Genomic DNA, 13,284 nt, shown 5'->3' on the forward strand with positions numbered 1-13,284 from the left:
CAGAAGGGTACTGCAGGTTTAATAACTGGAATTATGGTTCTTTCCTGTTTTCCCATGTCCGTCACCCAGCATTAGCGCAGTGCAGGTGACTCTGACTTACCCGGGTTGTGGGGAGAGAGGGAGCGCGGGCTCACCTGCGCCTGCGGCCGGAGGGCGTCCTGGGCTCGGGCTCTCAGCCTGTGGTCTTTGATACGAAAGCAGGGGCCGTCTGGTCTCGAGTATCCAGAGCTTCCCTCCTGCGGGCCCTCGGGCTCCTTCGCGGTCAGGCCCCTGGAGGTCTGTGGACCGCCGGTCCCCAGGAGCAGGGAATCCAGGGGGTGGGTGTGGCCCTGAGAGCTGCAGGGCGCGCCCTACCCGGGTCCCCTGCTTCCACAGTGGAGAGGCTCAGAGGAATCAGCCGGCGGGGTTTCCTTTTGGAAAGTGTTGAATTTACTCGGGCATAATTTATAAGTTTCCTACATTCTTACCTGGGACCAGGCACCGGGCTGGGTGCTGCCCATGACCTCTGTGCATGCACACTACCCCACGACGTAGCTACTGTTTACAACCCACGTTTTACAATTATGGAAATTGTGACTCTGAATGAAGTGTCCTTCCCAAGGTCACACAGCACACAGTGGATTGCAGAACCGAGAACTACCACTTGAACCCAAATCCAAGCTCTCCATCCTTCACTGCCCACGCCTGGCTTGCTCTTCGTTCCAAGCCAAGCCCAAGTGCAGCAAAAGAAAAGGGACATCAGAAGTGGCAACAAAACACGACAAATCAAATGCTTAACCTCTGACCCACCCACTTCTCATGGGGAGTTGGGGCGCGTGGGGTGAGGAAGGGCAGGGGGCAGGCAGTGCTAACGCCCACCCACTGGGACGATGCACCTTAACCTCGGGTTTCACCCCCTCCTCGCCCTCACATTGCAGTAGGGCACTTCAGCCCAGTCACTCCTATCTTCCACGTAAAAGGAAAACTCTTCCATCTCTAAGTCTCCAGTCAAATGAGAGAGTCAAGGGACACACAACCTGACAAAGCATGTTCAGTTTCAGTGGGTTTTGTTTTTTTTTTACTTTTTTTTTTTATTTAAATACGGAGAATTCTTTCGTATGGAAAGAGCTAGTACAATCACATATTTGAAAGGAGAAACCGTAGGTACTGAACCGGAGGGAAGGGTGAGGGGTGAGTGTGCCACCATGGCCTGCTGGATCCACGGTTCCATTTCCCATCCAAGGTAGAAGCTCCCCCAAACAACGTAGAAACAAGCTGCACGTTACACCTTTAGCCATCGTCTGCCCTTTCAAATATCTGGTCTACGTGAAAAGACACACAGGAAAGGCCAAAATAAGAACAAAAGGAAACAAAACACAACAAAAAAAACCCGAACCCTTATTACTATGCAAGGCATGAGGTCAAAAGCTTGGGAGTACAGGAACCCCTTTACACAATGGAAGAAAGTCATCCACAGAGAGCCTTAACAGAAAGTTCCACCCGGAGGCTTTGTAGCACGCTGAAGACGGGGCCCCGGGGACACTGTACCATCTTGGAGACCACCTAACTGGGATGGAGAAATGGTGAACAGCAGGTTGTAATATCACTAGTCAAATATGCGCTGGTGGTCCCGGTGGAGGGCACGGCTGGGGGACAGAGTGTCTGACCCCAACACTGAGCCATTCCTGTCCGGGTGATCTGCTCGTCTTAGGTCCAGTTCACTTTTCAAACAGGAAGAGCCGGCTTTCTGGAAGTCTGCATTTCCCAGTCATCACAGAACAGTACAAACAAGTACCCTAGTGTCCTTGGTTGCCAAAGGCCATTTCCAACAGACCTTCTAACCCAGGCTAGCTCTGCAGGAAGGGAAATGGGACAAATGCAGATTTGAGAGGCAACATGCAGCTACTTGGTGGAGGGGAACCACACAGCAGGGAGGGGGCTTCAGCAGTTGGCCACACACTGCCTCGGCAGGCCAGTTCTGGGCGTGGCCATGCCCTCGTGTGCACCCTTGGCCTCCTCGGCCCTTGACCATCAGTCACCAACCTCATCAACCATCCAGAAAGCAGGTCCAGAAGACAGGAGGGCGAGGGCAGAGCCGGAGAGAACTGATGCCCGTTATTGAATGACAAGATGCCCCAATATCCCCTGGCAGTGGCTGGAATGACCGTGGCTTTGGAACTGGACCAACCAGATTTTCTGAATGTGCAATAGTCGTACTTTAGTTTTCCCCCTGAAGGAACCCAAAGCCAAAAGCGTATGAATCCCATGTTTGAAAACCATAATGATGACGATTAAAAAGGGGAAGCAAAGAGAACCAGACCAAATACACATGCCAAAGAAGTCTTCAGTGGGTGGACAAGGACACATGGACCCATGCTCTTGGCTTTTACCCCGCTAACTGATGTTGGACATACTGCAGGACACTGGCTTGCTGAACAACGGGCTGCACCATCAGCGGGCCAGGGCAAAGCGGCCAGCATGGGAAGGGAGGGTAATTTTAGCAGGCAGAGGCGCAGCGAGAAGACTCTGACACCCCACCCCCACCCCCAGCAGCAGAAAAGGTTAAGCGCTAGTCTCCACCTGTTCCCGCCAAAGGCCCAAGGCATTCTGCCAGAGGCCTTGGCATGGACACGCACTCTGAGGATGGGGATTTGAAGGCAAAATATGACCCTAAGTCCTACTACCTTGCGCTTGGCTCTAAAACCACATGAAAAGAGGAGAGAGATTGCACCTTAAGACATCTCTGCACTAAAAACTGCATTTCATCAGACCAAGGAAGGGACGGGGTGTTGGTTGGGCCCAAGGCCTGCCCTCTGCCTCCAGAGTTCAATGTAAAATCTGTATCTCAGCGGGGAAGAGACTGCAGCTTGGGCACACGAAGGTGGTAAACGCACTGAACTTCACATGCAATTTCCTGGCCTTTCCTGCACAGAATAATTCAGACATTATATATAAATAGAGCAGTGAAACATTTACTTTTTTTCACCTAGACCTACAACATCAATACATATAAATAAATTCTAGTGTTTTCTGTTTTTATTGGGGGGTGGGGGTGGGGAAATACAGGGGTAGAGAAAAGGGCTGGAGAACAGGTGACCCTTTCGTTTTTATTTTTTCTCAAACAGGAAGTACCGTCACTCCGATGGCAGGTTCACCTGAAGCACACAGCGTGAGAGTTTGTAACAGCATCCAGAACTGTCCTGTTCAATTTCAAAATGAGAAAGCCTTTTTTCCTTTTGACAAACAATGTGCACTGGAATTAGGTGTGAGGGGTCTGGCCGTGTTTCTAAGAGTGAGTGTGTGGCCTCTGCAGGGGCGACTGGAGCGGAGAGGAGCTCAGTCAGGGTGGCTGGGTGCGGGGACGGCAGCTAGGCACTCGCGGGGGAAGGGAGACAAGAGCAGGTGAGCCAGTGGGCAGCCCTTCAAGAAGGGCCTTCCGAGTAAAGCGTCAGGGGATGAAGGAGAAAAAAAAAAAAAAGCTAGTGAGAAGTAAGGCCTGAGGGTGGAGGCAAGGAGGGGAGCGCTGAACACTATCGATCAAGCAGCGAAGCACCCTTCAGAAAACCGGCCTCCCCGGATGACGCCGGAGGAGCCCTGCACCCTCTGCCAGGAGGCTGTTGCTCCCCCACTTCCTTAAAGCACTGAAGAGCAACAAGTGACTTCGGCGGTTCCCAAGGCGCTTCTTTCCCCGTGTTCCACACTGGACAGAGCTTAGAGCCACTGCCCGAGTGACTGTCACACACCTGTGGCGACACTGCGGGTGGACTCTGTGGGGCACGCCCCCGATCGCCTACTGCCCATTCTCCGAGGCAGGTCTTCCCTGGACCCGCCAGCAACGGCAGGTAGATGGCGCGTTAGTTACTCCCAAGAGCGTGAGCAAAACTTCAAATTTCCCCTCGCCTTTCCTTGGAATGACAGAATTTGGGATGATTTCCTTCTAATTCTTATCTTAAAAACAAAAGCCTAGCATAAAATGCCTCACACAGACTCTGACAAAGGCAGCTCTGCAGACTTACGAGGCTACCCAGGCTGTTCCGGGAGTCACCGTCAGCCCTGCAACCCATCCTCCCCTTGGACACTGCTCTGTCCTTGAAGAGACCCACTGCCCAGCTCAGGCCTCTCTGTCCCCACAGCCTGGGTCTGCTGCTGGGAGCGGAGAAAAGGAAGCTCTCCCAGCAGCCTCCCAGAGCTCACGCCTCTGTCGCAGACCCAACCAAACCCCCGTCCATGCGCTCACGGCCACGCGGATGAAGTGCACGGTCTCTAGTGACAACTGTCCACGCGTCCGTCACCACAGAGGAAGTACGTGGCTTCCAGTGACGAGCTGTGAGAGAGGTGGAGGGACAGGAGGACCCAGAGACACGGAGGCAGCTCAGGAAGGACAGCTCAGGAAGGACGAGGGAAGCTCGGAGGGGAGGGAGCGCGTGGGAAAACATCAGGCCCCGCGGGCGCTGGAGTCCCAGAAGCAGACACTGACGGGGGCTGGCGCTGTCAGTTCGCACCGTCCAGGCCAGACTGGAAAATGCCAGGGCCTTCTATCTCCATGATTCACCTCAGGTGCCCAGCGGTCAGTGTCCCCACCAGTTTTGAAGAGTTCAAGACAGAAATTCTGTGTAATTCTTATGCTAAAAACGGCGTCAACTTCACCGGGCCGGGCCGCCCATGAAGTCGCTGTGGTCACCAGGCCAGCGGCTTCCCGACTAAAACGCCATCCCACCTCCCCTCCCTCCCACCACCGCTTCCCAAGCTCAGGAGCGGTGTCTTAAGTCACCACTTCCTTTTGCAAGTAACCTCAAAGGTTAACCAACCGAGACACAGAGAGCAGGAGAGGAGAGGCCACGTTCCTACGCATCACCTCTTAAGGTATCACAGCAGTGATGTATCAAATGAAACAGGAGAGAGGTTAAAAGGAAACTACCGCAACAGAAGAGGGGTCAGGGAGAGGACGGCAAAGAACATATAAAAGTCCAGCTCTTACAGACGAAGCTTGTGTTTCTCTTTTCCTTTCTCTTTTGTAAAAACCTTTAGCTGCTTTTTAGAACAAAAAGCCTCAACTAAAACGGCCCTGCTGCCAGACCACTGTGCCCAGGGATGGAAAGCGGGGAGGGAAGGAAGCTCGGTGGAGGGCGCCGTGGCCGCCAGAAGCAGGATGAGGAGGGGAGGGCGGGGTTAATCTGCACGGCACGACGGCTCGGTCACTCCACGGTCGTGGCGCAAAGGAGGCGGGAATGGAGTCATTTGCTTTTTTGTTTTTTTCGTGTTAAAGCCAAGCAGGTCAATGCCACAGATCCACGGGTGCAAGCTGGTTGGACAACGGAGCTTTCAGGAGTGGAGGAGAGCAGGGAGATCTCGCAGTCCGGGCCAGGTCGGTGGACGGTGGATCCACCTGGGAGACTCCCCAGCGTCCGGTGGCAGCGAGGTCGAGGGGCGGCAGTCCTTCCGGGCAGGCCAGGCCCAGCATCTTCAGGCCTTGCTCTCCTCCACCTTCACCGCCCGGGGCTTGATCGCTCCAGTTCGCTTCAGCTGGGAAGCGGCTGAGGGGGCCTCCTGCAGCTTCACGGCTCCCAGGCTGGGCTTTTCATCCACTCGTTGTTTTGCCTTTGGACAGACGGATGGGGACAAAGAAAGTTACCCTTACGCAGACACACCTGCCAGGATCCGCGGTCCCACCACCCGCTTCCTGCTCCTGAGTCAGAGGAAAGCCACCCTAAGAAGCCCATCCTTCGGTCGAAGGACCAAACTCAGAAGTGACTGGCCTGGGAAGGACGCTGGCATGAGGCTGCTCTGGTCCCTCCCACGGGCGCTGAGCGCAGTGATTCGGAGCCGTGGGAGGACCCCGGGTCCTCCGGGAAGCATTCTGCACTGCCCAGGGGCCTCTGCAGGCGGCACACCCAAGGCCGCCTAGAGGGACCTTTTTCAAATCAGTGCACCCCACGCCCCTCAGAGCTCCCGACTGTGCTGAGGGGGCGCAGGGCCTCTCGCCCAACTTGGTCTCCCAGATCTTCCACCCTCCCCGACTCCCACGGTGTGGAAACCTTTCCCCAAGCCCCTAGTTTGACCTCCAGAGCCGCGGTCAGGGTCCCGTCACTCTGCAGCTCTGCACAGTGAGGTGTGTCGCAGAGTGAGCAGCCTGCCTTCGGCCCCTCATACAGTGGGGGGAGCTCTGAAGAAGGCTCTAGAAGCTCAGTCCAAGCAACTCAAAGAGCGACCCTCGGGGAACCACGTTAGGAGATGTGAAATGAACAATCGAGCTTCCAGCTCCACCATCCAGGAGTGCTGTTTTACTAACACCCCCGCCTGACGAGCCTGAGCTCTGGAGCCTGGTCACATTTGAGAGGAGTGAAGAGAACCACGCTGAAGGCCAAGACGCCGAGAGACCCGTCTCGTTATAAAACGGGGAAACGTCATTCCGTCTGGATCCCACCCGGCCAAGACGAGGACGAGACACAGCACTTACGAGGCCAGCACGCGCAGGCACAGACGCCAGGCACGCACACGCACGCACACCCCCGCTTCTAGAGCTGACCCACGGGCCTAAGCAGGTCCCAGCGCCTTCACAGCCCAATGGCTGCAGAGGGAGAGTCCACCTTCCGGCACCACCTCCTCAGGGGAACCCGCACCCTCCCTTCTCTGCGGACAAGGAAGGACCCAGACGCCCGCCAAGAGGAGAAGTGCCTTCTCCGGGGGGGCTCGGGCTCCCCGGCTCCCACGCCATGCTCTAAGCGCCAGGGCTCGTCTCTCTAAGAGGAGCACACAAACGGCTGGACAGTCCCTCCTCTTTTGGCACTTGGAGACGGGCCTAAGCGTCCGGGGCTGGAGGGTCTGGAAAGCCATCTTCTACCTGTTGAACGTAGTGTCCCTGCACAGAGCCCATGTTAACTGCTGATCCAGAGGGCTTCCCACTGGGGCTAGCAGAGCTAGGCCTGAAAAAACCAAAGGAGGGGATGAGAACACACGCGTCACCACAGAAAACGGAGTCAAGCCTCCAACAGAGGAAACAGACCCAGACAGCCAGAGCGCAGGGGGCGAGGGGGTCGCCACTGGGCCCTGGCACCTCCAACCCAGCTCATGGGGACACACCTGAGGGGCAGAGGCCAGGTCCCCACCACGGGCAGACACTGACCGGTCAAGACGACAGACGGACACCAACCGTCTCTCAGGTTTGGAGGGTCTAGACCGACATGACGCTCCAGACAAAAGGTCTATTAGCCTGACACGAGGGAATCCCCTGGCGGCCCAGTGGGTACGACTTGGTGCTTTTACTGCCGTGGACCCAGGTTCAGTCTCTGGTGGGAAACCAAGATCCCACAAGCCGTGTGGCACAGCAAAAAAAAAAAAAAATTAGAAAAGAAACAAAAATGAACTTAAACTCCAACAGGAGTTTAGACTTCAAAAAGAAAAGGGAATTTCCTAGTGGTCCAGAGGTTAGGTCTTGGCACTTCCACTGTGGGGGCCTAGGTTCGATCCCTTGTCGGGGAGCTAAGAACCTGCGAGCCGCACAGCGCAGCCAAAAAAAAACCCGAACGAACAAACGAACAAACCTGATGCGTGAGTTATGCTGAGTATCTGTCCAGTCTTCTCTTGTGGGGTGGAGGGTAGGGGTGGTAAAGAGAGATACCAAAATAACAAAAATGGAGAACATCTTTCTAAATGTGTTCCACCGACCAGACAACTAGCTCCCAGGGATGTTAATCAGGCGCTACGTGGAAAAAAGATCCTGGGGTCAAAATCGTTAGGTAGTTACGTGTGCGAAGTTCCACAGGACTTTCCCCCGGGGGCCACGGGCCGCTCAGGCCCTGTGCCGAGGTGCACCCCGACTCCCCAGCAAGCCCTCTCGGGCATGCACGCCCCCCGAGTAGCTGACCAGGGAACGCCTTTCTGACAGGGCATGCCTCAGAAGCCCTGTTTCCAGAAAAGTCAGGCAACACTGCACTGTAAAAATATACCAATTTCCCCAACCCCACTAAGACACCAGCAATACAAAGGCTACTAAGTAAGGCTTATATTTTGTAAAGATTCTCCACAGAATAAAACTGCTGCTGCCATTCCTACAGTGAACGGACACAGGCGACTCTTGTTATGTGAGCGTCCCTTTCCGGATTTGCCTCTGAGGAAGGCTCTGCAGCCAGAGGAGGCTAAAACCTGCCTGGGGCAGCAGGGGATCGACAGCCTCTCTCTATGCTTGAAGCTTCCTTTTTCCTTCCAAATCACACCCATGGTTTGGCGCTGCTGTCCATGTATATTTTTCTTACAGGTCTGTTATTTTGGCCTATGTGAAAAATATGGTTGGAAAGCAAAACAAAAGTCAGTCAAGCCAAGAGAGTGGGAATAAGGACAGGAAAGTAACGACACGGGGGGAAATTCACAAAAAGCCCTCTCTCAGGAAATGCAGCTGGAGCACGGACTGACGTGACCACGGGGCAGGACTCGGCCTCAACACTCTGAGCGCGACGGGGCAGGGCGGGCGGCCGTGCAGGCAACCTTGCCCTCAGCCACGCCGGCAGCCTCGCGCAGGGCACTGCGGGTCACGCACACCTGTTTTACTCATGTGCAGACAGGAGGAATCTCCAGGAATCTCCCACACGTAACAAGAGTCGACTGTGCCAACCCTCGGGCCAAGCGCCGTGTGCTGCCTCCCCAGCCGCACACTTCTCCGCGGGTGAGAGAGCCATCAGAAGCAGACGCTCCCTGACTTTCTAACACGCTAAGCCCTGCTGACCCTTGAGCATCACGGGTTTGAACTGCATGGGTCCACTTACACGTGGATTGTTTTCAGTAAGCACGTACTACACGATCTGCAGTTGGTCGAGTCCTCGGATGTGGAACTGTGGACACGAAGGGCTAAACGTAAAGTTATACTTGAATTTTCAACTGCGTGGAGGGTCAGCGCCCCTAACCCCTGCGTTGTTCAAGGGTCAACTGTAACTCAACATCGTGACTGATACAAAGCCCCCCTCTGAATCCAGCCAAGGGACCCGGGACAGTTACTAGAGGCGGAGACAGATCCCGAGAAGGCAAAGAAGGTACAGCTCTCGCCATACGAGCCCAGCAGCAGCAAGCCCTGGTGGGGTCACAAGGCCATTCAAGGGACATGTGGCCCCAGGAGAGGAACCCCCGCCCCCCACTTCCAGGGTATCTGCCCTCTCTGCCCGTGAATCTTTAAAAAAACATCTGGTGAGAAAGCTGTTAGTAGCCAGGGTCTGTCCTGACGCTATTATAACATGAGCCTTTCCTTTCCCTGCCTTTCCAGAAAGTTCTCCCATACCAGAACATTTTATGATGATGATTAAAAGCAAAGCCATGCCCCAGAGTTCCTGAGTCTCCTGTGTCCCAGCACTGGAACTTCACGGTGACACACAGGCTGACAAAGGCGACCCAGCCTCAGTGCCCTCGCGCTGCTCTCCCTGGGCCCACGATTCCACAGAGAGGGCTCGGCTGTGAGCATCCGACCCCCAGGGCGTCTCTTTACCTGTAGGTCTGCGGTGATGGCATGGAGCCTCCTGAAGAAACATTCTGTTTACTGTCGGCAAAGTGGAAGCCCTTCATCTCCATCTGAGAGGACTAAAGACACCGGGAAGTGATGGGCTGTCACTGGAACGCCCTGGGGACAGCTGCCCCCGCCACCAACCACCCTGGGCAGAGCCAGTGGGGGCCACGAGGGCTTCAGGACAGAGAGGCATCTCGTCAAGGAGCGTGCACGCCTGGCCTTCCAGTGCAGGCTGGAGGCAGGAGCGACCACGTGTGTTTGTTCCCTTGGCACGGGTTGGGAGGGCAGACTGTGCGCCACCCCTGAGCACTGGCCGCAGTGAACGGGCCCTCTCTGCCCCGGAGGCCACCCTCTGCAGCACCCCGGGAGCTGGCAAGGACTTCGGCCCCCCAGACCTCAGCCGCAGGCACCTTCCTCCCTGCCCTGCTCACGCAGGCCTGTTCACGTTGTTAGTAACACGTGACCAGGGCTTCCTGCCACGGGACTGAGAGGACTGGGCAACGAGTGGGCCACCGGCGGTCTGGCGAGGCCCGGAGCCTGCGTCCCAGACCGCCGGCACTCGCCCCCGCAACAGTGGTTCCTGACTGGCCAGAAAGGGTCTCCGAGACGGGAGCCCCACCCCACCCCAGGGCCACAGCAAGACGGAGTCATCCTCACCTCTCTGCTGGTGTTAAGGACCGAAGGCTGGGAGCCAGGTGGGAGCATTCTTCGGGGGGCCCCGACAGAGAGGCTCTGCCCCTGTGACAGCTGGATGGACTGCGGCAGGAGCAGGGGCTGCTGCCCAGAGCCGTACCGAGGCAGGGGCAGCTGGGAGCCAGGCAGCGGCATCGTCAGCTGCTGGACAACAGGGACAGTCAGGGGGAGGAGGCCACAAACCACCACTTACACACGTGTCCAAGAGCAACCGCGCATCCCACCTCACGTTCTCATTGCAGATGAAAGGAAGCAAGGCCTTCCCACAGTAGGACAGATTCTGGATAGAACACAGCAGAGATCACCCTAGACTGCATACTCTCAGTGGTAGGGGGCAAGCCTTAGCTGGTGAGAAAAGAACTCGGACGGCTAGAAAATAAGCAGGACAGCTACGGGTGTCAAGTGCGGAAGGCGGGCGGCAAACCCCGTGTGCGTGTTGGGGGGCGGGGAGAAAGGTCAGGAAGGTCTAGAAGCCTTCTCAGGAAGCAGTGTCCAAGCGAGTCCCCAAAGATGGGAGCTACACAGGAGGGGTATCCTTGTGCCCTTTTTCGCAGCACAAAAAGGCAAGACTACTTCATGCTCTGCCTCCGAAGGTGACAGAAAACAACTGGGGTCTGGGGTTTAGGGTTCCTGCAGTCTTGGAGCCTTCTGAAGTCTGTTCTCCTGAAGTCCAGAACGAGGTGCGAGAAGGGAAGGAGGTGGGCCAGGATACCCTCGGGACGGGGCGGGCGGGCCGGCCAACTGTGGTCTCTCGGTCACCTTCCTCTTCATCTCCCTGCTACTGAGTCCACAGTGGAGGGTCGGAAGGACCTATTGGAATGGCATCACTGAGACGTGGGGCAGCCGGACCTCAAGGCCTGGGCCCCTCCTTGCGCACAGCTGGGTGCAGGAAGAAGGTAGGGGTGGCTCAGCGTTTCTGGAGCGCTGGCATGGGGCGCGGTGTGTGAGCCGATGTGAGTCTTAAAGAGGCGCCCTGGCTGCTGTGCTGAGAACAAACTGGCAGCCGAGAACAGCAGCTGGGCGCAGGGGTGGGGGGTGGGGGGTGGGGGGTGGGGTGGAGGGGAAGAGAAAGGGCCAGACTCTGAATACTTTTCAAAGGTAGGGCTGCCGGGATGTGACGAATCAGCGGGGGCGTGGCGGAAGCAGGGATCCAGGGATGCCCCATGCCGGACCTGAGCAGAGATGACGGGCAGCCCACTGGGTCTGAGTTCAGGTCCAGGAGACAGAAATTCGGGAGAACCAGGAAGCGTTGGATTTGGGTCAGGCTTAGAGCCACAGGTCTAGAAAGAGGCCCGAGGATGGCGCCCAGAAGGCACAGCGAGTTACTGCCTGGGGAGGCAACGGGGAAACAGCAAAGGAGACCGGGAAGAGGCCTCAGGGAGGTGGAAGGAAAGCCAGGAGCAGTGTCCTCGGAACCCAGAGAGCGTGGTTCGGGGGAAGGAGTGACCACTGGGTCAAATGCTACTGATGGGTCAGTAAGAGGAGGATGAAGAACCGCCAGGTTCAGTAACACGGAATCTGCCGGTGTCCCTAAAGAAGCGCTCTGTTTCTTAAAAAACGAGGAAAGGCTGGGCTGCCTGGGGATGTGGCGGAAGGACCCTCACAGCCGGACGGCAGCACTGCAGCACCTCTACGTGCTGATGGCGGGAAGAGGACGCTAGCTGGAGCAGCTCCCAGGCGGGTGGAGAGGATGGGCTGCCCGCTCTCACCCCAGGGCCCCTCACAGGCTCGGAGACGTGGCGCTGGGAGCTTGCAGATGTTCTCTTTTCCTCGTTACGACTCATTTCTTTGGCGACACAGGATGCAAAATCACGGTGGGGGAGAAGGCAATGAGGAGGGTGGGGAGGTGCCCAAACGTTGGCTTTCCAGAGGGCGGCTGTATTTAACCTGAATCCAGTCTGACAGGGTCCGTTTCCCGCCAGCCTCAGGAAGCCGGGCAGAGGCGGGCCAGGGTTTAACCCAGGTGAGCACAGGGAGGGAGGGGCGGGGCGGAACTGAGTGCAAATGACAAGGAGAGGGGGACTCCCCTGGCGGTCCAGCGGTTAGGACTCCACGCTTCCACTGCAGGGGGCACGGGTTCGATCCCTGGTTGGGGAACTAAGATCCTGCGTGCCGCGGCGCGGTCAAAAAACCAAAAAAGACTAGGAAGTTGTCTGCGGCTCTGCTGAAGGGGGCGGGGGGCAGGGATGGGGGAGGGAGAATTAAAAGGTGGCTGGACGTGGGTCACTAGATGGAGGAAGTGAGAAAAGTCAGAGGTGGTGAGCAGGTAGGACCCTTCGGCCCGAGACCACGGGAGAGGTACAGGGACTGGCAGTGACCAGTCCAGACTGGAGGCAAGCAGGCACTGGTGGTGAGGCCGTGGAACTGGGGGCAGAGACCTGGGGGTGAGGGGTCACCTACAGAGACACCAAAACCCCTGAGAACTACAACGGGAGACGTGCTGGAGACTGAGCCACGGGCCAAAGGAGGGGAGTGACCCTCAGAACCGTCTAATGCACCCACGGGTCGGGGGGAGGAGGATGTGGGACCGGACACGGACTCAGCAACGTGGTGCCCGTGGCACACGGGGGCCAGCGGGGGTACAGCCTACGGGGTGGGCTCCAAAGCCAGGGTGTGAGGGGCAGGCAGGGAGAGTGGCCTCGAAGCACGCGTGTGCACGCAGAGGAGACACGCAGCCACCCCCACGGCCACAGCAGGAGGGCGGAGAGGCTGCAGGAGAAGCGGCGCCCTCGCTCTCGGGGAAAGTCCAGTCTCGGGACTGCTCACAGTCCCGACTGCTCACAGGAGGCGGAGCAGCTGGCCCTGGTCTGGCAGCCCAAGGACTGGTGGCAGTGGCTACAAGCAGCATGTAAGTCAGTGGGCATCACGAGGCAGATACAAGGGGAAACGATCGTGAAGAAAAGAGACCTAGGGCTTCCCTGGTGGCGCAGTGCTTAAGAATCCGCCTGCCAATGCAGGGGACACAGGTTTGAGCCCTGGTCTGGGAGGAGCCCACATGCCGCGGAGCAACTAAGCCCGTGTGCCACGGCTACTGAGCCTGTGCTCTAGAGCCCGCGTGCCCCAACTACTGAAGCCCATGCACCTAGAGCCTGTGTTCCGCAGCAAGAGAAGCCACCACAATGAGA

At 57.1% G+C, this 13,284-nt stretch overlaps 1 protein-coding gene, 1 non-coding gene and 1 pseudogene across 2 annotated transcripts in view; 1 reads left to right on the forward strand and 2 right to left on the reverse strand.

Annotated features, from left to right (window-relative positions):
- Positions 1-1,073: 1,073 nt before the first annotated feature.
- The window catches only part of PRRC2B (proline rich coiled-coil 2B), a 71,569-nt gene continuing 59,358 nt past the window's right edge, over positions 1,074-13,284 (reverse strand). The window contains exons 27-30 of the mRNA XM_027104099.1: positions 10,124-10,300; positions 9,449-9,540; positions 6,821-6,902; positions 1,074-5,577 (exon numbers count right to left, since the gene is read on the reverse strand). Of these exons, the coding sequence (XP_026959900.1) occupies positions 5,443-5,577; positions 6,821-6,902; positions 9,449-9,540; positions 10,124-10,300 (486 nt within the window). The 3' untranslated portion in view covers positions 1,074-5,442. The remainder of the gene's footprint in view (positions 5,578-6,820; positions 6,903-9,448; positions 9,541-10,123; positions 10,301-13,284) is intronic.
- Positions 1,098-1,820, forward strand: LOC113619387 (uncharacterized; annotated as a pseudogene).
- On the reverse strand, positions 10,907-10,992 carry LOC113620300 (small nucleolar RNA SNORD62). Its single transcript, XR_003432744.1, has one exon. It is a non-coding gene; the product is annotated as a small nucleolar RNA SNORD62 (small nucleolar RNA).

This window comes from Aethalodelphis obliquidens, unplaced genomic scaffold (assembly GCF_003676395.1).
Source record: "Aethalodelphis obliquidens isolate GAN/ISIS:26980383/991018 unplaced genomic scaffold, ASM367639v1 scaffold7, whole genome shotgun sequence".
Classification (NCBI taxonomy): domain Eukaryota; kingdom Metazoa; phylum Chordata; class Mammalia; order Artiodactyla; family Delphinidae; genus Aethalodelphis; species Aethalodelphis obliquidens.